Genomic DNA, 26,670 nt, shown 5'->3' with positions numbered 1-26,670 from the left:
TTGATAGCATGCTAACTTCAGTAGGTATTTCTGCAACACGATACACCAACATTGTAATGTCAAAACTGCTATTTATTCACATTCCTACTCACTAAAATCCTTACATATTGCAACTCTAGTTAACTAGCTAACAGCAGCTCACTTGTGTGATATGCTGCCCTGTTTGTTTTGAGTATGAAATTGATAGGTGGCCGATTCTTACATATAGCACCTCGGCGGTGCGGCTCAGGTGCAAACACAGAGGGTTAGCAAAAACAACACAGGGTCGTCACAAAAAAAATGTTTCCAGAAGGCTGTATTTCTATTGAAACCTTGTGATCTTTGCAATGAAAGATAAAATGTTTGTTGCTATGATAACATCCTACACATGTAAAATCCTGTCTCTGGGTATTCTAGCATGAGTATTAAAGCATGTAAATCTATTCTGGGAGTAACCCAGAATAAAATGATGAACCTGAAAATTAGCATTATATACCTCCTTTAATCTGTTACTCGAACTGGACTTCCTGAACCGTCTCACCATTGTACCATAAACAACACACCACCAACGCATCCCCCTGCACTGCAAGCTCCACACTGTCTCAAGAGAAGCAAGATGCAATCTTTGAAGTAAGTTGTTTATATATTTCAATTTAGACCTATTCAACTTTACCAAGACATCAGGAACTAACCCCGACTTTACTGACTCGCCTCATTCTAACTCTATTGTTTTGTTTGGGGACTCATATAGAAGTGTTTCCTTTCATTTTCACATTTTTAGAAGCCCCATCAAGGAACACCTTGTTTACGCTCCCAAAACAACAGACCTGTCTGCTCGGTCCAAGGATTCAAAACCCTGATGATCACACACATTAGCCCTTTGTTCGAAATCCAACACATCCTGTTCTGATATTTCCCTCCCCTCCCTCTCCAGACCCACCAAATGGATTACTGAGCTCCCCAGGGGTCGATGATGTCATGGAAAAATGAAATACCTACTGCTGCAGGACCAGTAAGACTGGCTCCACTCTCTGCAGTCTCTCTGACCGTTGTCCTTTGCTCCTGTAATAACTTAATAATGATGTCGTCATGTCAGGGAGCTAATTGCAGCAGGCTTTATGATGTGTGTTTCACAGTGGATGTCTGGTAGTGAATGGTGTTGAAAGAGCTGAATGCAGTTCATTATCTAATCATATCCATAAAACACGACATGGGATCCAGCGAGATTAATGGTGGATTAATCAGCGAGAGGTGTTCTCCTCCCATTAATCTTTAACTCAGTGTATATGTTACATAAAGAATAACCACATCACACCTGATTCGTATTTTTTGCAAAGAACAATAACAATATTTTATTAATTTGAAATAATATCAGATGCAGCACACAAAGATTCATTTTTCAAATCCAAGGTGGCAATAATCAAATAATTACATTCAGCTAAAAGAGGAAGAAGAAAAGGATTAAAAAGGAAAAAGAAGAAGAAAAAAGAAAGACAGGATTGAGATCTCAGAGGGAGGAGAGGGTTGAGTGTGTGTTCGACCGATGCAAATGGTGATATGCAACCCACTTACGATGTGGACGGGATGGTACATTCATTTTGGGTCATCTATTTTCCTTATACCCTGTTAGTTCGTGGTGTCTTTGTTCTCTGTTGGGAGAGTTGTATGGCTTTGCTTTGCTCTCTGAACTATTATAAGCCTCTGCTCGTTTTATGTGTGTGTCACTGTATGCACCCGACCCCCTCGAGGATTGTGGGACGTTTTAATTAAGACGGTAAAGGCTAATGTGGGTTAAAAACAGACCATCTCTCTCTGTGAAAATTATACTCTTTGTAGTCAGTTCCTTCAGCAGTGTTCACACTCTCAGTTGTGTTTGCAGGTTTTGTCCTAATAATCACCACTGGGGGTCGGTGCTGGTGAAAACGGTCCCAAGGCCCTTCAGCTTTGTTTTAAAATGGTAAGTAGGCTTTAGGGTGACGAGGGCACCAGCACCAACTGAATTTTCATTCGCCCTCCTGGCTTGACACTGCCCAACAGATGTTTTGATGTCTTTTTATAGCGCTGGGTTCTCCCGCCACTATCACACACACACACAAACACACACACAGAATCTGGAGCGCTTCTCTCTGATAGGTATCCAATGTCAGCACTTGCCTGAAGCAACAAACTAAAACACGCTGCCCAGAGACACACACTCACACCCAAAGAAACATGTTTCACTCTAAAGACATCTGTCTGACTGAAGAACAGCAGGGTGTTCGTCTGTTATTAGGCTCGAAATATTCATCACTTCTGTACAGAGGTGAGCGAGAAACACTTCTCCTCATCATCTGTTGCTTTCTGCAAACCGCAAGATTTCTGGGACAGCTAACCTAAAAAGATGTTACTTTAAAAAAAAGCTTGTGGCGGTGGGGAGCAGGGAGAATGAGGGAAAGGGAGGGCGCACATGGAGTGAAGGGGAAAAAGACGCAAGGGCGGAAAAAAAAGAAAGACAGGAGGAGATACACATCTCCTGTTCGTCAGGCGGTTTCATAATCGCGGGCTAATTGCCTGTCGGCAAAGGTAGCACTCAGATGTCCTCTCGGTTATGTAATGAGCCCCCCTGTGGGGATGGATGGAGGGAAATAAAGAGAGGAGGCAAAGAGGAAAGGACAGAGACAAAGAGGGGTGGGAGGAGAGGGGGCAGGAAATGACAGGACGGAGACAGAAGGATGGAGAGGGGAGACATTCATCAGGCTGTCTGTGTGTGTGTCAGCAGGAATTCTTCCCTCTCTATTCTTATGAGGACAAAATGTCCTCACAAGGATAGAAAGAATAGAAAGTGCCACTTCTACAAGGGGTTTAGGGTTAAGAATAGATTAGGGTAAAAGTTAAGACTGGATGAATTAATGCAGTCACGGACCTCAGAAGTATAAACATAAAAACACAGAACAAGACCGCTGGGTGAATGAAAAAACACATCACACCAAGGTGCCTCGTCTTCTGTCACACACACACTCACACCATCTCACACACAGACACTGCCCGGGGAGAGGACAGGGACACTCAGAGAGACAGACAGCAAATGTACTGTGGTGGGCAGACTAACAAATAGAGGAAGTGGTGATGTCGGGGGGTGGGGGGCTGTGCTCTCATCACCGTGCCAGGACAAAAGCACAACCTCGCCTCGCCAGCATCGCGCGCCTTTTAATGTCAACCAAAAGGACAATCGGCCTGATGTTGCCTCCAGCTATAGCGGGAGAATACACTCAGTAGATGCAACAAGGATATTTGGTGCCGCTGTCCAACTGATCTGAATAAATCTGCACTCGCTCATTTAGGAAGGAAGAAGAAGGGGAAGGAAGCCAAGCTTTGGCCTGAGTGACAGCATGGAGGATGTGATGATGGTACAACTTGGGAGGTCAAAGGTGATGAATGAAAGGCACAGCTCAATGGTTCCTCCTGAGTTGTCGCTGTCTTTTCCAACTCTCCTGACTGGGACGCCTTTTTTTTTCATGTAGTTTAGAAGTGGGATGATTTATCAACACCATCCCTTATGTATTTTCAAAATAATTTCCAGATGTTGTCCCCAGCACCAGTAGAAGTTCAACCTCCAACAAGAGCTCAGCTACACCAGACACTGCTTTAAAGGGAATCGCTGCATTGGAGGGGTTTTGGAATGGATATACAGTGCAAGCTTGAAGCTTGCTGACATCTTACATTACAGCCACACACACACACACGTATTTACACAAAATGGCAACCATACGGACTCGCACATTGAGGCTTATCTAAACAGTCAAACAGTAAAGAAGGATGTGGGGACTGAATCTGTGCTTTAATTATTTGTAGAAAATAACTACGCACACCAGGATTTCTCTCTCACAAACACTCCAAAATGCACCCACACAAGCACACACAGAACACACACACACACACACACACACACACACGGAAGATGAGAGACGAGTAGTGTTATGCACGCGGGTGGGATGCATTGATGCTCTGGTCCAATGGGATTTCCTGAGTTGTATGAATGACAGTCCCTCTGGGAGAACCTCAACAGGGCTCCTCACATCATGGAGATGGGAGTTTCCGCATGTGTCACATAAACATGCCACTTTGCAAACCTCATAGAAAAGAAGGGAAAGTAGAGAATAAAAGGCAAAGCTTTTCAGGAGTCAGTATGACAGGAAAGAAAGAAGAGCATTCTGGGAAACAGACAAAAACAATAGCTCTTCATGAGGATCATGACATATGGCAATAACAAACCGTATCACAGTATCCTCTTTTGAAATAAAAATAAAAACTTTTTTGTTCACATTGTATTGTTTTTTCCCATTAAACTATATCACACAGTGATAACGAAAAAAAAGGAGAAATCTACAGCCACGTTAGCTTCGTGCAAAAAACCACATACACTGGCACGCCGCATAGGCAAAGAGATCAAAGCATGACAACGCATACAAAAATATAGAAAATCTCCGATGCAACTCGTCGCTTCACAGAGAAAACTTCTGTCTTCTCCACCTGCGCCACTTCCTGCTGAACGCCTATCGCCGAAGGGTCACTTCAGGAACATTCTGTCAGTGTTTGTTGTCATCGCTGCTGCTGTGTATTTTTTAAGACAACCAAAGTTCTCGTGTCTTCCATGCAGGAATCCACAGAACCCCAAAAATATCCAGTAGCTATAGTAGATCATTATGGCATTATGTCCATCATAATGATGTTTGGAATAATGTGAACAACAACATGTCTGAGTGATAGAAAACTAGTACAATAAAAGCATATCATTTCTGTCATATAATTTGTGACAAATCTTTTTTTAAACTTTGTTATTTTAAAATACATACTATGTCCTGTCACTTTAAAGACATTCCAGCATTTGCTCATAATTGGTAGTGACAGGATTAAATAGTTTGGCATACTCAGCAAGCCATGCCCAAAAGGATGCTATTTTGTCTCTTGCAAAGGAGGGGCAGGGGGGGGAGGAGGGGGGGGGAGGGGATAAGGGCAGGTCCCAGGATGCAGTGTCAACCCTCCCTCCCATGGGCGACGCTGGGGGAGGTGGGTCAACGGGGGGTTATACAGAACAGCTGAGATTACAAACCGTGCTCAAGACCGGGTCAGCCCATCAATTTCAGCACTTGCAAAACACATGCAAAGATAAGTCAGAGTTTTGAACTCAGTCATTCTGTCTGCCTGTTGGTGGCGTCCAGTTTTTGGAGTCTCCTTGCAGGTGGGGACGGAGCCGGAAACTGTGAGCGTCATACCCACGAGTAAGTCACTGCCACGTCCAGCTCTCCTGTTTTCACACTGATATAAAAGATTGTTTGGACGCCTTAAAAGAAAATAGAGTCGGTACATCGAATGGGGACAAAAGCAGTTACGAGGTGGAGAGTAGGAGTTGAAATGCTGCAAGTAAGGCAAAGACGGATGTTTCAGTCAAAAAAAAATCAACATGCGTGTGGGTTCGAACTTTTCAGACGCCATGGAGGAGTGGGGAATTTGTTGCAAAAAAGAGATCCCTCCAAAGAGCGCGGAGGAATCAAACACTGATGTTAGAGGAGAGGAGTCATTGGTTGTTTGGATCGCCTGCCCTCTCCTCCTCCTCTTCATCCTCCTCATCGAGGGACACAACCCCAGAGGAGGCTACGTCGGAGACCCTCCTGCGTGGATCGTAGTCGGGTGGGTACTCCACTCCGTTGCCCTCCGCCTCCACCTGGCACACTGTGCTCTCATAGTCCTTGCACGGGGTGTCATCATCCTCACCTGGTGACAAGTATGTCTCAGAGTAAGACATGGAGTAGCAAGGAGAGTCCTGACCCCCGCAGGGCCTGATGCCCCGCCCTCCCCCGCCCAGGCTGTGGAAGCCGCAGTCCCCCCCACCAGGCCCGCTCTGCCCCGCCCTCTGCAGCCGGGCCAGCAGCTCCTCCCCTCCCTGCAGCGCTGACAGGATCTTGGCGGCAAGCTCTGCAGCGTTGCTGTGGGTGTGGCTGCCGCGGTGGCCGCCCAGGTCGCGTAGCAGCGGGTGGTGCTCGTCCAGGCTGCAGAGGCTGGAGCACAGGGTGTCTGGAGAGCCTGCCGTGGGGGAGGGCTCTCCACTGCCACCTCCCTCTCCACCTCCTCCACCAACCTCGCAACAGGGCCCTCGCAGGCCCAAGTGCTGGCAAAGCTGGCTGTGGATCAGGTCCTTCAAGTATGGAGGATACGATGGCACATCTAGAGGGAACAACACAGACTGTAAGAAGCCTTGAAGGAAGTATCAAATATGAGCAGGAAATACAGCAGAAAATGATGAAAGGTGAAAAGAAATGTAGCAATGCACCAGCAAAAGGTAGGGAGAAAAGAATCCTGCAATATGCCAAATACTAAAACTATGAAAATAAAAGAGAGCAATGAATAACAATTAGAAAACTAGAAATATACACCGATCAGCCACAACATTAAAACCACTGACAGGTGAAGTGAATAACATTGATCATTTTGTTACAATGCAATGTGCAGCTGGGAAACCTTGGGTCCTGGCATTCATGTAGATGCCTCTTGACATGCACCAACCAATCAAATACCAACGCAAACCAAGTATGCATGTCAACTGTACTCCCCAATGGCAGTATGCCCCTCCAGCAGGACAATGCTCCCTGTCACACCGCAAAACTGCTCAGGAATGGCCTGAAGAATGTTACGGAAACATGGCCGCCATGGCCCGGGCCCCAGACACCAGACACCACAGGACACCCCCAAAGGTCATGTGGCCAGATCCATGACTTATTCACCGTGGGGATCCATAGATTGGAATCATTCCGGCATGTCCCACGGATGCTCGATTGGATTGGGATCTGGGGAATTTGGAGGCCTTGTTGACACCTTGTGCTCTTTGTTATGTTCCTCCAGCCATTACTGGGAATTTTTTGTGATGCGGCAGGGTGCATTGTCCTCCTGGAGGGGCCACTGCCAACAGCCATTGCTGTTGCAGTAAGAAGGTATGCAACGATGTAGGGGGTGGTAATTCGTGTGGCCTTCCTATGAATACCAGGACCCAAGGTTTCCCCAGCTGCACATTGCATTGTAATGAAATGATCGATGGTATTCACTTCAGCTGTCAGTGGTTTTAATGTTGTGGCTGATCGTATATGATATGTATATTTCTGGTTTTCTAATTGTTATTAATTGCTCTCTTTATCTCATAGTTTTCCACTGCTGGTATATTTTCAAACCCCTATAATACAGGGTTGTGATTTATTTTATTTTCCTTCCATTCATTGCCATATTTCTATTAAATTGGGGAGTGCAGTTGCCATGAGGAGTGTCCTTGGTCTGCAACAGTGTTTCGGTGGGTAGAACATGTAAAGTAGCATTTATATGAATGCAAGGACCCAAGGTTTCCCAGCAAATTCGATTGTAGCGAGATGATCAATTTTATTAATTTCACACGTTAGTGTTTTTAATGTTGTGGCTTATTGGTGTGTATACAATATGACATTGTACCCAAAGTAGAATTTGGAAAAATGCAAAAATATCAAGATATATGTAATGAATTAGACATTAATGACAAACGAATTATCATCCTCATTTTTGGAGAGTGAAAGTGTCATTTACAGGTTTGTACGTGTGAAGCTCCATTTACTAAATGGCCTTTACCAGAAGGCAAGAAGCCATAGATGAATATAAGAAGATAGAGGAGCAACACTGAGCTGAATGTTATTAGCTGCAGTACAGGTTATTGGTGGTTCAGTGTAATCAAGATGAAAGCTCTGGTATACACGCACCCACCTCGACATACACAGAGCCCTGGTCAAACACACTCTGTGTATTTATAACCCGCTCACACACCACCCTCACTCAGACACTGTCTCGGCAGGAAAGGAAATGATATTAAACTTGCAGGAGGGGATATCAAATTGCGCTGAGGAACAAAAAAAAAAATGTTGGGAGGGGATGAAAACTAGGGCACTGGGACAATGAAAGATACAGAGAGAGAGAGAGAGGAAGTGAGCGAGAGGGAGAAAGAGAGAGAGATGGATGAGGCAGAGGGTATTAGGAAGGAAGGGGACAATATGAAGGAAATAAATGTAATTTAACTTCACTGAGGCTATTGTGATGAACAGGTGTGTGTATGTGTGTGTGTGTGTGTGTGTGTGTGTGGGTGGGTGGGTGTGTTCGTACCTGTGCTCTGTGTGGCGGGCTCATTGGCAGGCAGAAAGTCTTCATCATATGAGTCATCGTTTGACTCGTCGCCGTCCACAGAGGACCAGGCCCTCAGCTTAGCCTCGGCTATGGCGAACTGCTCTGCCACACCTGCACACACACACACACATATATACATACACAGATAAGCTTCACATGTACACATGCACATACATGGCAGGCCATTGTGTGTCCATGTCGGATTGGTAGGTCTGTGCTAGGGGAAAAAAGTGCATGCTGTGGTATTAAACTGAACAGAGACAGTGTTCCCATTACAATCAATGTTCTTCAGCAGACATATGGCTGGAGCACTTAAGATGGCTGTCAGTGAGGTTTTAGTGTTGTAATGGGGGTTGCATTCCTGCCAGTGAAAAGGAAGCAGTAAGATGGAAGACACACAAAGAGGATCCCATCAAAGCACTGACAGCATCTGTATGTAACTGGAAATGCCAGGAGAACGTAAACAGTAGTGACATTTTCATATGATATAACATCACAGCGAGTTTGTGCACCAAACAAGCCAGTATTCAAGTCATGGCCAGCATGAACACAAAGAGCTGGTCGCTACTGAAAACAATAGACTATATTCACATGGCGGCCATTTTCCTCTGAAGTCACACTTAGGGTGTACGACCTGTACTGTACCATCAAAATGATGTTGAAGCTGCTATTATTGATTGTAACGAGATGATCGATTTTATTCACTTCACACGTCAGTGTTTTTATTGTTGTGGCTTATCGGTGTGTATACAATAAGACAGTGGACCCAAGCTGGGATTTTTTGCAAAATACAGTAAGTGGAAAAATTCAAAAATATCGACATATATGTAATCAATTATTAATTGCTTCCACACTTAAGGTGGGAAGCTCAAATGTGCTGTTACTGTGTTCCAGGTTAGAAGTTGTATAAACGCAGGGAATCTGACAAATCATTATTATTTCACCACTTCCTGATTGATGAGCAACTGAAAAGATAATGGATAGTGAACAAAGCGAGGGACCTGGGCCGAAGTCTTGTCAGTTGCTAATCGGCAGGAAGCGGTAAGAAGGTCAGATTCCCTACATTTATATGACTTGTAACCTGGAACACAATAGTAGAACATTTAATCTTCCCACCCTGAGTGTGACATCAGAAGAAAATGGCGGTCGTGTGAGCGTGGTCGATGATCAGGGTGGAATCACTTGTATTATAATGACTTACATGATAAATTCAGCATAATGCACATTTGCACAGCAATAATTCATCCACATTAAACTTACCAGTCCGCTTCTATTAGATGTCTTTTTAACACAAATTTCATTTACCAATTAATGTTTTTGTCTTTACATTTTGACATTTTTAGTATATAGTATAAGTATATATAAAAACTTCAATAACAAATATAACAAATCACACAAAACTCCTCGTGACATGCTTCACAAAGATATATCAGATGTAGGGCTGCACCTAACAATGACCTTTTTATCCATTAATCTATTGTTTATTTTTTCGATTCATCGATTAATCTATTATTTTTTTAATTACTCGATTAATATAACAGGAGTGACTCCCACATTGTTGCACCAACCTGCGGTGTTTTGCTTTTCAATAACGTTGATTACGTCGACACGTTGCACCAGCCCTAATCAGATGTATTGCAGAGCTGTACGGGACTGATGTAAATAAAAACCTGGTGTACGTTGTAATGAACTTTTAGCATAGTTATACTTAAAGCTACATTATGTAGAAATTGTCATTTTGTGCACGACCACTGTAGAAAAAATACAAATCCCAGGTCTGTAACAATTTGTTAGACCTAATGTAGGTGCTAACTACAAACAAAACTCATTACATCCTAACAATGTTATGTGTTGAAAGCTTGTATGTTGAAGTAAACGTGTGTAACGCTGTGATCCTACCCTCTCACTGAAGTTACTTAGTGCAGAAACAAGTGATGGGGGCGCAGCGTGGCTGAGACAGAGACAACTTTCAGCATATTACAAGACAGGCTGTTATTTCAAGGTAAAAAAAGTTACATAATGTTGCTTTAAAGTCATCGGTGGCTGTACTTCTGCAGTGGTTATTTGCCCATTAATGATAACCTCCACTACTTAATCACCATATTTTGTAAGTAACCAAACATACACTTCATGTGCATTCTGAGTGTGTCTGTGTGTGTGTGTGTGTGAGGTGACTCAGCATGTGCCAGGACCAGTCAGCCACAAGGTCCAAGTGACCAATCGCCTCCAATCATCATCAGGAGCTGGCCAATCAGAGAATAAGACTCCCTCTCTCTTTTTTTCTCTTCATCTCTCTGCTCAGCCTCGTCCTCTTCCTCTCGTTCCATCCATTTTGTATTCCTCTCTGTTCACTCACTGTCTCCTTTATGTCACGCCTTTCTTCCAATCGTCTCTCTCAATGAAATGCTCTATCGACTCACCTGACTCTCCTCGTTCCTGCCATTCCTTTTTCTATCACCGTGCAATCGTTCAGCCTTGTCCCTCGCTTCTCATTTTGATTCCTATCTCTCCTCGGTCTCCTTCTCTTCATGTCTCTCTCTGTGACTCTCTGTGGTCAATGCTCAGTATTCATGCGCTGTCTCCCACAGAGAGAGATCGATGCTCTCATTCATCTTCCACTGTAGCTGGGCCCTGAACTCTCCTCACAAACACCGACACATACTCTGGCAAATGCAGCTGCTCTTTTGTTCTCCTTTGAAAGACTTTTTTAATTCCTTTAACATCGGAAGAAAGAGAGCTCTTACCTGCATACAACTTTTTCATGTCACTGACCCACATACCATGCAAAAAAGGGATAAAGACGTACGTCTACAGATAGACACACACAAGACTACATCTGCATGAACATTGCAAAAATGTGTCCACTGTGACTTCATTTCTCTCTCACACACTCTTGCTGCAATTACACTGCGACTTCTTTTATCTGATACAGTATGATACAGTTTGGATATACTAGAGCAAGCTGTATGTGCTGCAGTGCTTTGCAGTTTCACACTTGTCAACTTTTACATTTCCCTCATAAATATTCAGTTGGTTAGAAGGCAAACAGTAACTCCTGCAGATGAATAAGACATATGTACAAACTCAATTGAAAACAGTACAAAGACAATATATTAAATGTTTTACCTGATCAACTTCATTGATTTTTGAAAATAACTTCTTATTCTGAATTTGATGCCAGCAATATGTTTCAAACAAGTTTGGACAGGGGCAGCAAAAGACTGAGAAAGTTGTGGAATGCTCCAAAGAGACCGGTTTCGAACATTCCACAGGTAAACGGGTTTATTGGTAACAGGTGATAGCTTCATGATTGGGTTTGAAAGAAGCATCCTCAAAAGGCTCAGTCATTCACAAGCAAGGATTGGGTGAGGTTCACTACATTGTGAAACACGTGATTTTATAAGGTATATTAGAACTTGGGCTCAGGGACACTTAAATAAAACACCATCTTCATTTTTTAAAGTAATGCTGCATTAACTGTTTTTGGTCTTCTTCCAGTTTAAAGTAATTGGTAGATTGCAAAGCTATGCTTTCAAAGCATTCCTCGACACTATTCGGCAGGTAGTGTCCAGCGGATTTATCAAAGCTTTTTCACAGAAGAATGGGTTGATGATCACTGAGTGAACCAACAGTAAAGCTGCTGGCTGTAAAAACAAAGCAGCGCACTGAAAATATATTAAACGCTCCACAGAGCTGAGGGAAACTGCAGAGACGAGTGATAATTCTCTGTGGATTCAACACTGCAAGCGACTCTTTTCACATTGCATATGGTAATGGGATTCATTGTTAATAAAAAATCTAAATTACGAAAAACTGACACAATCTGACATTGAGTCTTTGTCTTAGTTCACCAGCACCACCTCCATTGTCAGATTGTGCGGCCGTTTGTCAAGACCAAAGATATTTTTTCCAACACCTCATGCCAATTTTCCCGATTTAGATTTTCCACCAGGCTTGTTTGTTGCTGGGATCGAGTAAACCTGGTGAGCAGGACTGGTCAGGCCACACACACAAACACACACACACACACACACACACACACACACACACACACACACACACACACACACACACACACACCTCCCCCTGCTCCACTACAGTGCACCAGAAACTGGACTACTGCCACTCTAATACACACACAAACACACACAAACACACACACACACACACACACACACACACACACACACGTAGTTGCAACATATTCTCTCACTCACACTCCGTCTCCTTCTTTCACACACATACACACAGTGACATAAGCCTCTCTGTGTTGGCAGCCACTTTCACGCTCTACGGAGAGACACTGCAGGATTAACTTGAAGGAATGTGTGTGTTAGCTGAAGTCAGTCTATCAATGGGACAACCCCACCTGCATTCTAGTTTTCAGTATGCGTCCTACACACACACACCCCCCCACACACACTGTTGTGCTCTACTATAACTTGCTTACATACACACTAAAACACACCAAACACTCACTTCACACATTGGGACATGCTCACTTTGTGTACTAACGCGTGTGCTGACATTCACGCAGTGTGTCCAGTCACCCTTTCTAACACTCTCACCGGGCTACAAGGAGAGAGTTGACAAAAATAAAAGGAGTCAGCACAACTGGCAGCTCCCTGATGGAACGGACACAAACTGATGATGTAAGCCTAAGAGACAAGGAGAAGTATAATGTATAGTAAGGACTCCCCAACCCACCCCACTGCTCGTCAGCTCACAATTAAGTATTAAATCAATAATTAATAAATAAATAAATGTAAGGATTACAAAATGTTTCTGTGGCCAGCTCTGAAAACATCACCTATAGAGCTGGTAAAATGGTTAACAGAATCTATGAAATGACTGATGTGAAAAAAGGAACTTTTTTAGATGCTTTTGACTTTATAATAGTCAGCACGTTTGAATCATCATCGTCATCATATCATGGATCAGAAAGATGGGGGCATGAGATGAGAAGTTATGTAAATAGTAAGATATAAAAGGGAAAAGAAAAAAGAAAGGGAACAGAGGAGGAACGGAGAAAAATCGCTCAGTCACGGTGGCACTAGCCAGGAGCAAAACCTTACTGTGCAAATTAACCTTGAGAGTCTGCATTGCAGGGAGCGAGCGAGAGAATGGAGGGGGAGCAGGCGGGAGGGATGGGGTGAAAAAGACAGAGAAGAAGAAGAGACAAAGACAGAGGGCAGAGAGGAACATTAAAAGAGGGGACAGTGTGAATAGGAGGAAGGGGGTAATGAATGGAGGGGAAAAAGACGGGGTGAGTGAGTAAAAAGATAGAGGAGACAGGAAAGCTGCGGGTGAGCGGCGCTCTGTCAGGAACGAACCATCTGTACATGTGGAGGAGACGAGTTAAGGGTAACGACTGTGGGCGCATACAGGAGCTGCAGAGTCAAACATCACACTTACACCTGGTGTCAACAGTGTTGTTTGCAGTGTTCCAGGTGTTTGCATTCACACCTGGAACTAATAGGTGCTCTCTTTATCTTGATTCCAAGATAATGTTGGACCTCAACATTCAAAACGGAGTGATAACTCTGTATGGACTTTACCAAGAGGGCTCGACGTGCATCATGACACAGCAGGAAGACATGTAGTCAGGTAAACTTACAACTAGTTGGGCAGTTTTTTCCTCTTAAAGGGACAGTTCTGTGGCTGTGAGGAAGCTTTGTCAAAAAAACCTGATGATGTCATTATCTCAGCGTGAGGCTTGAAGACAACAGACAGATAACAGGAAGCACTTACAAACTGCTGTAGTGTTAAAGATGCCATGGAGTTGCATGATGAGTAGTGTAGGATCCAGTGTTTTAAGAAGCATGAAACATCCCAGGAAGTAAAGGTCAAGATATCTCAGTCTCTGATGCTTCAGTTTTCATCTTTATTTTTCTGATAATTTTTAGCATTTTCTGTCTTTAAGAGATCATTTGACAGTGAAGACAAAGAAAGCGACAGAGAATGGTAAGACATGCAGTTGAGGTCCCTGGCCAAAATCAAACTGGGGAGGTTGTGGTGATGTGTTATGGCCATATAAGGCCTTTAAGCTGCTATAAGGCGTTTTTGAATGCGCAGAGAGCAGGATCCCCTGTTTGCTGTTATAGCTGGCAATTATCGCTGTGCCTTTATGTGGTGACGTAGAATGGACGGAGCTAATTGCTAAGGTTTTCCCATTCATTTTTAAGGGTTAGGGTAGAGGGTAGTCCATTTTGACCGCAGATGGTTTTACAAAAAAAAAAAACACAGCCAGCTGCAGCGGAAATGTTGAAGCTGACTCAACTTTTGGAGAAAAGCAGCTTGACGTCACGATCCGGTGGCCAAGCATAAAAGCTGGCGATCAGACTACGACTGAAGCCACAGAGGAGTGTAAAGTAATTTGTTGTGTGTATTCACTCAGTTTGGCATTGTGCACCAGTTTAAAACACATCCGTGGATGCCGACGATCACTGTAGGAGGGCCGTGGTAAATGAGGTCACACTGTACAGACTGCATTCACACCTTTCTCAATCATAGTGTGACTCAGACAACCTTCAGATGTTGTCCAATTGCAGTGCGTTAATTTATACATTGCACTACCACGCAGGTAAGCTTAATGTGCTTAACAGTTAATAATTGAAAACATTAAACAAATAAGATACAAAAACATGCATAAATATTCCTTACAATTAAATAACATTCAGCCATCCATACAATGCCCACACATACAGTTTGGAAGTCTTTCTTCCGAGATGTCCAAAGTGATAAGATATCCAAGTGCACGCTAACAGTCGGTTTAAAATGGGTAAGAAAGTATATTTCTGCCTGCAACCAACCAGCATAATTATCTTTTTGATATCAGTTGAAAACTATTTCCAAAGCTGTAAATGATCTGATCGCAAAGCTCTTCTATCATGTTGAGTCCATGTGAATGAATAAAATAATTAGATGTGTAGTTAATCACAGGAGACAGAATAACGCATTTTAAATGCATTACTTTAATGTATAATACTTGAAAAATAAACACTTGAAAAACACATTGTTTTAATGTGGAAGTTCTCCTTAACTAAACTATAATTCAGAAACACATAAGGTTTATGTATAGTCTGTATTCATTTAATGTAATCGGGCATTAATTAAAGTTCTTTAATCTATACACGTTGTACACATTATACACTCAGCTTTGCATTCAATTTGACACTTAACATTGAATTTATTAATCCAATTAGCTGAAACATTTATATCTGATTAAAATACATGTGAATTTTACAGCTGTTTTCTAGTCAAAGTTTTAGGCTTTCCTCTTTTTTACTGAATGTGTGATCTTTCATCAATATATTGCATATCTTCATAAATTCTATTGCCTCCGGGATGTGAGTCATCTCTTCAGTGAATTCGTTGTCGGTGACCTATGGCCTTCAAACACTCCCTTTCAGCTTGAACTTTGAGTTTAGCAAAGCAGGGTGACTGTTCCTCTAACATTTATGTCATAAACAAGTAGCACAAACAAACAACTTAAGCCTTACCGGCAGCGAAGCGTGCCTCCTGTTCTCCCTCAGTGAGGTCAGAGTATGAGTTGAAGTCTGACTCCAGAGCTGCTGGAGTGTCGATAGGCTTACACCAGCCTTTCCACTCAATCAGATGGGCCACTCTGCCCTGAGCCATTGCTGTAGGCTTCGTCACATGGTCCTTCACTACCTGGGAAATACCTACACAGACAAACACAGGGGTTATGCTACAGTTTTGTTTTCATGAGCCAGCATGCTTTTACAGTATGTACAAATGTTGAACATCAGCTGTATTCATTAACTTTCATGTGTTTAATGTCGTACTCACCATGCAGAGAGGATCGCGCTAACGCAGCAATCTCTTGAATGGTCAGAGCTCTTCTTGATTTTGGTAACATTTCAACGGTGTCATCAACATTCACCTGAAAGGACGAGAAAAAAAAAAGGTGTGACTCAAGGGAAAAACCTGTGCAGAAGCTCAGCTCAGCATAAATGTGAACCAGCCTTTCAATACAGCCTGCTATGACTCACAGGAAAACCCAGTGTTGTCTTTTCATGGAGGAGAGACTCCTGCGTTCACACTACTTCAACAACTTCAGTGTACTTCAAGGCCTTAGAAAGTGAAGGTTCTCTCTTTACACAGCAAACTACGATTTTAATGAGTCACAAGCTGTATGCCAACAACCACACATGGGCACTAGGCCAGCACGATATGAGGAAAATATGTCAGTATTGCAATGATGCTTTGTCTTGTGATAAATAGAATAAATATTTAAGAGTGCATATTAGCAATACAGCTCCTTTTAGGTACACTGCTATAATCGACCCAAAACATTGCTGTACTGTCCCAATGATTGACCGACTGATTGAATTTTTAAAGGGATAGTTTGGGTATTTTGACGTGGGGTTTGTATGAGGCACTTATCCCTCGTCAGTGTGTTGCACCTGCGGTAGATGACCGTCAGCTGTCCGCCTGTGTGGAGAAGCAGCACGTAGCGCCAGCAGGAAGCAGAGCATTGTACTGCTGTAAACGGTGGGACTGGCTAAAATACGTCTTGCTGCTGGTAGGGTTCACAGCAGCACAATGCCCTGCTTCCTGCCGGCACTGCACGCTGCTTCTCCTCACAGGATTAAATGATCTAAGTTAAGCATGCTGTGTAGATCATCAAAGTAATCGTTCAGTATTTTGGGAAATACAATTACTCTCACTTTTATCATTTGAGTTACATGAAAACAATAACATGTTTTATTTTGTTTGTTTAATCTGCCAAAAATGAGAGTGTCAAAATGACGTGGGATTACAACATGTGCCAGACTATTGCTTTGCTGGGTGGAGTGACCTCCTGGAGACTTCTTGTCACCGAGAAGTTGCCAGGCATCCAGCAGAGATTACAGCCAGTTTAATGTTCCTAAAAAGCTGAACTATCCCTTAAACGATTAAGACCTAACATCTGTACAACTGATGGTTGCTGTGTTCGCGTCTGGTTTGCGTATTACTTCTCGTACAAGAGTAGAAACACAAGTAGATGCAACACCAAGAAAATGATACTGCTTGATAGTTGTAGCCACATGAATTGAAGTGGCTTGTTAAATTATCCTAATGAGCAAACTAGGACTAATAGTTTGTTCTCATGCTATAACTCAGAGTGTTTTTGCTGTATCTATGGCTTTAGATGAGCAGTGATATAAAGAAGTATATCTCTGCTTCTACATTGGCTATTGTATATTTGTACATAACATGCAGTCAATGCCTCCATGGACCTCTCCAGAGGTGCCACATGTGGCTTTTAGGAATATGCAAGTAATTGCATGGAAAAACCTTGTGAAAGGAAACTAGAAAAGCTCTGTTTCCAGACGGTTAGATAGGTAACTACCCGCAGTGAGGTTAACAGAACCAGACAGTAGACAAAAGATGAACCCCCTCCTCCCCGTCATCAAATCTGTCTGCTCTGTAAAGTCAAACCACAGAGGGAGTATCGGGTGTTGACAATTTCTTTTGTCTGCTAACTCTTTTTATAGCCCTACCTGTACTCACGTGGGTAGCGGGCACGTCAACAGCAAAGGCCACATGCCGAGCTGACGCTATCATGTTGTTCCTCGGTATGGGTCAACACACCTGGCTGACTGAGCAGCTTGATAACGGTTTTAGGCAGGCTCAGTGTATCTCAACAAGTGCAGCTTGATTCCAGCTCTGTGGCGACTGACCGCAGCTCACTGGAGCTCAAGTTTCATTGAGAGAAACAACGCTGAGTTACTTGACTTAGACAACTGCACCACTCGTAAATATAATAAACATTTTGGGTTATTTAGAAGTTCAATCTTTTTTCCCCTCCATTCATTAATGAGTCAACACTCAACACAGAACACTTCTGATTTGCAGCAAATTAAAAAAACACCAGGCAGCATGGTGAAGCATCCAGGAAGCATCACCCTGACCTTGTCCTGTCAATTCCACTTAATAGCAACCAAATTCTAGCCGAATAACAAACAACAAAAATTCTCCATCACAAAGGCCCTGTAAGAGCTAAGGGGGATCCCGAGCTTGTGATGGTATCAGCGGCTGCTGCGAGGCGTGATAATCCTCTTGTGCCACAGAGCAGCTCACAGATCAGAGGGAGGATAATCTGGAGATAATGTGACATATACCCCCGAGGAGGGTTAGAAAGATACATTGTGTTGGTCTTTAAATGAAAAATCAGACGGATGTTTGGACAGTAAACGTTGTCCACACACAGCTGGACATGTTTGATTTGTTTTCAAATCATCGCCCAGAGTAATCGTTTCAGTGTGGGGTGGAGGATTTTATACATCTTCAGGGATATCCAACTCAGACACTCCTGTCTGGCCCTGCCTAATGACCCTAAAGTTGATTTTATTACTGTTTTTCCCCGAGGTGTATCCCAGGATGATGTGAACGCTGTTTCAGAGACAAGAATACTGTTTAGAAAGACAACTAGTCATTTTGGAGGCACTTAACGGTCTAGTTCAAGCATTACATATCAGTGTCAGCTTTTAGAAAATTGGGTCCAGCCGTACGCTTGAACGTCACCTTGCCACACAGCTCCAGTTAACAGTTAACCGCCGGCTCTGCTCCCCTCCCCCCTCCGCTCCCCCACTGCCCTACTGAACAACAGAGCGAACACAGAGGAAGACATGAGCAGCACTCAGAGCAGACCGAGCGCTTCAATTAGACTGCTGCGCCGCATCCTTTTCCATCACACGCTCCAACGACGTGCAGCGCATACATATGCACATTTACACAAAAAAATCTAAAATACGGACCAAAGACCGAGCTGAATTCGTCCCAGAGAGAAAGCATGGCAGATTCTTCGACACAAGCTGAATGTAAGGATCCGAGAACAGGCAGAGTGCAGGCTGACACGAAACTGACCTCACTGTCTCCCTACCTGCGTCACCTGCACACACGCATGCACACACACAAATACACACACACACACACACACACACACACACACACACACACAAACACACACACACACACAAAAGCACACCTCAATGATTTTAGGATCATGATTTGTTGAAATACATTTTCAAAATGTTTATGTTAAAGTCCCCTCCAGTCAAAAATGTGTTATTTTTCTTGTTCCTACAATTGAATGTTGAGCTTCAATGTGGAGAGTGAACAGAATTTTACACTAAGTTCATTTTCACATTCATTGCTCAAAGTGTACATTTTCTCTGTGCTCATTCAATGTCGTCTTTCAAGAGGCAGGACCATGAGCATCATTTGTGACATCATAAAGATTTTTGGATGGAATCTGGAATTTGAATTTTGAACTTGAAGCCTCCAGGACACATACAGTACACTGAGAACGTACTGTACAGTGAAATAGGAGACATCTTGTGTCCAGCAGTTAAACTTGTGAAACGATGTTAGTTTAGCTGTGGTAGTACTGTCTCTCTGCAAACCTATGTCAGAAACACATTGTAGAATGTTTGTGTACGCTGTAATACATGTGTAGACGGATTCTTTAATAACTTGCAGGCTTAGTTATATCAGTAACATCTATGGTACGATTAAGCCTGAAAAACAAATATTAGACGTTCAGCAAACCCTTTTTGTGGAGGTACAGCCATCACACATTGCCACAAGTTTCCAAGAGATTCATATTGATTGCTCTATTTTTGGGGCAAATAATATAAAAAATTAGATATGAAGTTATATCAGCAGAAATCTGATTTGTGCCGTTGTACCGGCTGATTGAGTCAAATACCTTTTTCTTATTGTTGTTATTCTTAAATGTCAACTGCAAAAAACACAATGGTTCAGCCTGTTGCTTCCGTTTATTTTTGCTCAGAAGCCCAATCCCTCAATCACACACACACACACGTGGTAGTCATTATACAAAATTACATGAGAAGTCATTAATGGCTTCGGTGGAACGCACTGCCGTGATATTTGCTTCCCTGGTGGAAAATAACCTGAGCATCCTTCGTCTCTGCTTTGCCACGTCTCTGCCTGAACGTGCGTCGCCTCTCTCTCTCTCTCTCCCTTTTATTTCTCTCTCGCTCAACCTCTCAACTTTTTCCACAATGGGAACATTTCTATGGCAACTGGTCACCATGGAACAATTCCTCCTAGTGTACCTGCGCGCCCGATTCACTGATGTCACACACTCTGAACGCCAATCGGCCGCCACGACAGCCACATGAAAGACTCCGGCACGTGCAACGCTCCTCTCATTTACTGTAGACGCTGCAGAGAGGAGGCCTCTGCATCCTCATAGCCAAATGTAAGCCCTTATGTAGCGTGAAATATAAGGGGAAAAATGCCATATATCCATTCAAACAAATTAACTTACTTGACTTTAATGACTTGAATTATTTCCTCGCACAAAATCTGACCAGATATAGCTAACATGTGTCTTCCCTGAAGTGTAAAGCATTAGACAGTCCCTCCTCTGTAGAAGGGATGTGATTAGATCATCACCCTAGCCAACCTGTCTCGCACAGTACCCAGTATTCAATAACAGACCAGCCCATGAAGAGAGAGAGGCTGCATTTCATAATGGATCACTTAGGCGCTGCTAATCGTCGCCTGGCTGGCTCACTGCGACACATCCCATTCACACCCAGATGGTGCGCACCGATGGATAAAAGAGGCAAGGTGGATTCATCATCCTCATTAATCATCCTCATCATCATCATCTCTGAACCAATTCTAAGCATCCGACGAACTTTAGTTCCACATCCTTGGTTTAAAAAGCCCAGGCTGTAGTTTGCCTTAAGGTCCAGCATTTCTGGACAAATACAGTAGGTTATTAAATGTAGCACTAAATAGATTTTACTGCAGCAGAACCCATTTCCTTATGGAGCCACCACCCTTACAAAGTGTCCTCCAAACCCCTTCTTTTCTAACTTAATATCTTATCTTATTCATCGCTACATCAAAGGGCCTGACCTGTGTTTGTCATATGAAACCCCACAATTAAGTGGTCAGAAACACCGGTGCAACCAGTGGACAGAGATAAAGCTTTTCTCTGGTCTTTCGAAGCTCAAACAAACATTCAAGGGAGCCATTAGAAATGCAGCACCTCAGCCATGCACACATGGTCCAACTGTGCAATCACCGTAGCCGCTGAACAGTAATCTGTTAAGCGGACATTTTGTGATATATTTTGTCCAGAGGCGAGAAGCGTCACACTCTGTGTCGCTGACATTCCTTTTTGAAATCTCAAATGAATCGCTAATCAGGCCCAATGACTTGCAAATAATTAGAAGGCAACTGGTTAACATTAATGAAAACTAAAACGGAGAAAGAACACATATTAAAGATATGGATGACGTGATTAATGAGGTAATTATTAAACCGGGAAGGGTTTAGATAATAATTATCTGCTTCATGTGGCCAATTACTGAGAGACTGCCATCTTTGATTAGGTGTATCTGGTTGGTGCCTCACTAGGTCATGATACACTAGGTTGGGGTAGCCTGGCTTGAATCAGGTGAAGTGTACAAAACCTCCCATAGCTTGTTGTGTGGTTAAATACAAATGTCTATGGAGTGCTGGGTTCTTGGAAGTGAAGTGAGTCTGTAAAAGCTTTTAGCCCACGTTTAATTTAATGCAAAAATGTCCCCTCTACATGAGTGGGCCTGCTCTCTTAAACGGCACCTGCATGCTTCCACTAAATGTAATGCGTCATTACCTTCACCTGAATGGTCACTATCCACTATAAATCACTGAGGGATATCATATATGAGCCCTCGAGGAGGGGGACAGTGCACGGGGTGTTTGTGGAGCTATAGGAAACAAACTGGACAAATCATTGAAAAAAAAGAGATTGTTAAGGGCACCTGGCTGAAGTCCAGTGCGCCCAAAGGTGCAGTCAGAATCAGTCTGCGCGCCAAGCAGGTCCGCGTGCTCCCCAAAAGCGCGAGGTCAGACAGGGAGCTTGCCGCGCTCCAGTCCACGCGCAACGAACCGTCGACCGCCACTGTCAGGAGGGAGAGAGCCACGTGAAGATTACAGCAGCTGAACAAGTCGTAAAACTCACAGAAGCCCCGCACTCCAAATAACATAAGTCAAATGAATATTATGACAACAACGCTTATAAATAAAGCGTCATTGTTCATAATATCTGTTTGAATTAGTGGGGCGAGAATGACCGACTATGAGCTTTAAGGATTGAGATAATCCTTAACGTGTTGCTTTATGGTCAAAGTTGCAGTCGCCATGCCAACCCATGCCTCCACGGGCATCCACTGAGGGGCGATGACCATATAAGGGGATGTGATGTTGCCGTATCTCACTGCAGTTCTGCCGAAAGGAAAGCCACATCCAAACACCTGCTTAAATAGACAATGTCCCAAAGTGTAAACGTACCAGCCAGTTCCTGTCCTGTCAGGACACACGGGCTGCGAATACAAATAAAGAGGGTTTTGAAGGCAACCGTGAAGCAGAGGCTCGTGTTAAATATGAATAGAGAACTCCGAAAATAGTTCAATGTTGTTTGAAGATTTAATGTTAAATTGCTCTTGTGTTGTAGGACTTTAAAGGCGTCTCCAGGCTTGTACCACGCACTTTCACAAAGTGTTTTTATTCACACAGCCTTCTTTTCATTATGTATGGTACAAGTCTGAATGTTGAGCTCAGCGTTCACAGGAGCCTTTGTTGCAGCGTACTCCGCAGAGACTACTTGTAGTGAGATAGCGTTGGGTGGGGGGGTATGTGTGTGAGGGGGGAGGGTACTTCCATGCACTTTAAAGCCATGCCATGTCATGCAGGTCAGGCCCCTGGCAGCAGCCCAAGCCTCTGATATTTTATGAAGTCGGTTGCGCGTCGTCGGAGGGAGCGAAGCAGTGGGACACGTAAAAAGCAGAGAATAAGGGACATGCCCGTGATGGCATTATGACATTTTTACCGCCCTGATGTTTTAATGCACATTCTCAGACGTGAACAGGCCACGTCATCAACAACAGAGCAGAGGCACGCTGCGGGACGAGCGGCGCTACACGGAGCGCAAATGTCACCAAGCAGCCTCCTGGCTGCAGACGTCACACACCAGCCTACAGATGTAGGACTGCTCGGTGGACTACAAGAGTTTAACCTTTCTACCAGCTGCCCTCGTCATGACCTGACAGGCTCGTGGACCATGAGGCGCTTACAGACCTGCTCCTGTTGATTTTCAGCACCCGGACAGCTCCCCTGCGCCACATGCCGAGGCGCTCTCTCTCTCTCTCTCTCTCTCTCTCTCTCTCTCTCTCTCTCTCCCTCCACACACACACACGTGCAGTCCTGCGCGTGCTCGCCACTCTTCAAATCAGTTTTGCAAAACGAGATTAAGAGGTGGGCCTCTAAATGTCAGTGCCTGGCTCCTCTTTCCGGCCCTCCGCTGCAGGGAGGCGTTTCCAGTTACTGTCTGTGAAAAGAGCGACTCGCTCGATTAGTCGCCAGCACCCATCTCAAATATTGAGTCCAATATCAAGACCGATCACTCACCCCCAGGTCAAAGACCTGCCGTTTAGCACGCCGAGCTCAAGTTGCCCACCAGCAGAATTCAATATGTGCCGTTTAATTGGGTGTGATGAGATCGGATGCCCGGGGTGCATTGTGTCGCTGAATCTAGGCCACCTTGCTCAATGAAAGTATTGTTGAGAGGAGTGAAAGATGCGCACGTGTTGTGTATCAGACTGATGTCCAGAATGTGACAGTCATCCGAGACCGGTGTGGGCTGCGGCAGCCCCGCTAACCCGGAGGGGATTCACGGTGACACGTCAGCGACTAATTGTCAGAAAAATGCTCACATTTCGCACGGACCTCCAGCCTGTGTTGAGGGCTTTGTTGGGCGGCTTCACTGCCCTTTACCGCGACACGCATCAGCCTTACAGATTTTAAACGACAACATAAAGGTTCTGCATTCAAGTCTGCGATGCAGCGACCGTGAGCGAGACCGATGGATGCAGTTCAAATGACATGGCTGCAGGCTGCGGATCAGAACGGAATAAACACATCTGAGGGAATAAATTGATTCGATTGAGCTCAGAAACACGAGGCGCACGTGACCACAGCGGGCGCGATCGAACTCGGAGGTTTGTCCTCCTCGCTTGGAGGACCGGACCGAAACTTGTGGCGGCGTCCATGTGAGGCCCCGCGGTCCTCCTCCATCTGTGGCGGATCTGTCCATTTGTTCGACGTCTTTTTATCTTAATTGATCTCCTTCCCCCTGTCTGTGATCTGTTCTGGAACGGAGCTGCAGCTCCCAGAAAAAAAAGTGTGTCCTCTCCCCTCAAATCCAATGAGACTTTCAGTCTTTCTTCATTTTATTTTGATATATTTCTCTTCTCGTAGATATTTATTTATTTTGACTCAGATCTCTCTCACTCACACAAACACTCCTTCTCTCTCTGTAGTTCCCGTTGTCGTGGAAACTGCAGATAGGGAGACCTCGGCCGTGCATCTCTCTCTCTCTCTCTCTCTCTCTCTCTCTCTCTCTCTCTCTCTCTGGTATCTGTCGGGCTCTCTCGGAGACTTAGGAGCGAATCAACACAATTAGGTCAAGACCAGCGGCAGCAGTGTGATGTCACACACGTATACAGGCTGAACGCCAGAGTCAAACAGGTGGCTGCCATTGACCTACTGTATATTGCACTCTTGATAAATGTGCACGCACGGTAGCTTTACGTGGGATTTATGAGTCTAGGGCATGTCCTTACGCACTCCGCGACAAGGAGACAGGCGCAAGGCGCCATAATCATCAAGTGACTGAAGCGACACATTACATAACCAATTAGAGTCGGAGAGGGGGGATCTGTACGCGCGGATATGACGGATAGATCACAGTTTGAAAGGCTGTAACAGTTACATCAGCGAGCGCACCGTGTCTGTTTGTGCGTGAGAGATGGAGACGGATGGATGTGGGGCACGTTTTTGATTTATGGAGGGGGGGCTACAGAGGAGACCCGGTCAAATAAATAACACGGTGTGGGGAGATCTGGGGGAGACACGCGTCAGAGGTCGGGGTAGCACATAGAGGACGGGGGCCCTCGGCGACATGTAGCCGCCAGCGGAGCGGCGGGGAGACACGTACGGCAAAGGTGTAAACAAGCATGAGAGCACATAGATGCTGGCAACAGGGAGCTTGTTTCTTGGCAACGAGCATGATGATGTATTGCTGCATGTGCGCGCCTGTAAGCACCGACGGAGTCCGTTGCGACTGCGAACTAATCCGCGTATTTTACTCTAACACCAGGAAGAAGTGAATCCCCCAAATTCTTCGAAATAACGAGTTGTACACCTGAAGACTTCCGTCGGTCGCATGCGCAAGGATACGAGCAAAAAAAAAAAAAAGGTGTCCTACCTTGCAACTAAACTGGGTCAGCGCGGTCAGAACCATCGTGTCCGGTCGGGTCTCCTCGTCACCAATATACGAGCTGTTTAATAACAGCGCATCCCTCAATGGTGTCAAGAGCACCTCTGTCTTCTCTGCCTCTGACTGGCGTGCCTCGCCAAAAAAGCTTTCTTGCAACTCTCGTAGCATCGCGATGTTTAGGCTGCAAGATGCCAGCCTCTCAAGCTCTTCCCCACCAACCCCAACTAAAAATGCACCCCTGCGCGCGCGCGCGCACGCACACGCACACACACCATTTAACCTCTAACAGACTGACATTTAACAAATCCCCCGTTATCTAAAAAACGCGTTGTTCTGCGACGCGTAAGGCTCCTTATTCATATGCATATGACTCAGCAGCGCTATCATATGTCTCGCATCTCCGGCACAGCATGCTGTGCACTACAAGCCCCCAGATTCACTCCCAGCCGCTGCACCCGCGAAAGGCTGCAGCAAAAAAACAAAAAACAAATGCGAAAATATTTCAGGCTCCCCTCCGGCGTGCAGTGATGAGAGCAGATTTAAAACAACTCTTACCAACTGGCGCTTTGGAGCTGATACAGCCCATACTCGCAGCTGCATGTAGAGCCTCTTAGGAGAGCAAGCTATCAATTTTTTTTTTTCCTTTCCCTAATTTCCTTGTGTAAGAGACGCAGAGCGTACCTCACTGATCGAAAGCCTCTGTCACTCTCCTCATCTACGGAGGCTCCGCTGGGTTCCGGTACGCGCTGCTGTGCTCACACCGCCGGAGTGACGCCGAGGGCGGGGGGAAGTCCAGCCATCACTTCTGCTCCGTGTTTTCTTCTGTTTTGTTTTTGGGTTTGCTTCAGATCCATACACATGCACAATGTCTGTTCAGCTTTGTTGTTTATATTTTAGCAGCTTTCAGTTTTGGAGTCTCTTGGGTGAGCCTCAGCTCTACGTCACCGGTTGAAGGGTCGGGTCCTGCGGTTCAGCACCACAGAGGACGGACAGCGCTCTGTGAGGCGGCGGCAGCATGGGTTTCTCTCCCGGCTCGGCGGCTGCAGACGCTGGGGGTTCCCCCCTCTCGGTTTACTGCGGGTCAAGCCCACGCCACGCACCAGCACGGAACCCCGGTGCCTGTGCGCTCTGTGCGCTCTGCGTGTGCTCTCGCCTTCGCCCGGTCAGGTAGTAGCTCACTGGAGGGTGACACTGATCCAAAAATCCCA

At 44.7% G+C, this 26,670-nt stretch overlaps 1 protein-coding gene across 5 annotated transcripts; it reads right to left on the bottom strand.

Moving 5' to 3' along the window:
- Window positions 1-1,302: 1,302 nt before the first annotated feature.
- fam131ab (family with sequence similarity 131 member Ab) lies at window positions 1,303-26,670 on the bottom strand. 5 transcript variants are annotated; one of them, XM_084352161.1, is made up of 6 exons: window positions 26,144-26,670; window positions 21,948-22,087; window positions 15,961-16,054; window positions 15,651-15,833; window positions 8,128-8,259; window positions 1,303-6,180 (listed from the first exon to the last, which is right to left on the bottom strand). In XM_084352161.1, exons 3-6 carry the CDS (start codon window positions 16,028-16,030, stop codon window positions 5,534-5,536), a joined length of 1,032 nt encoding a protein of 343 aa, XP_084208287.1. In that variant the 5' UTR covers window positions 16,031-16,054; window positions 21,948-22,087; window positions 26,144-26,670; the 3' UTR covers window positions 1,303-5,533. The 5 variants fall into 5 exon arrangements, with proteins under 5 accessions (XP_084208287.1, XP_084208284.1, XP_084208286.1 ...); XM_084352158.1 differs by lacking the exon at window positions 26,144-26,670 and adding an exon at window positions 26,018-26,118; XM_084352160.1 differs by lacking the exon at window positions 21,948-22,087.

Source organism: Pagrus pagrus (genome assembly GCF_965226575.1).
Source record: "Pagrus pagrus genome assembly, chromosome: 4".
NCBI classification, from domain to species: Eukaryota; Metazoa; Chordata; class Actinopteri; order Spariformes; family Sparidae; genus Pagrus; species Pagrus pagrus.
Note: the sequence above shows the minus strand (reverse complement) of the source record. Positions and strands in the feature narration are given on the sequence as shown.

Excerpts from the sequence above, each read along its gene's own strand:
- fam131ab (XM_084352157.1), bottom strand. The coding sequence starts at position 25,630 with ATGCTACGAGAGTTGCAAGAAAGCTTTTTTGGCGAGGCACGCCAGTCA. Across the intron at positions 15,834-15,960 it reads AGCGCGATCCTCTCTGCATG|GTATTTCCCAGGTAGTGAAG; the intron begins GTGAGTACGACA and ends TTGTCTGTGTAG. Across the intron at positions 8,260-15,650 it reads GGAGGCACGCTTCGCTGCCG|GTGTGGCAGAGCAGTTCGCC; the intron begins GTAAGGCTTAAG and ends GTGTGTGTGCAG.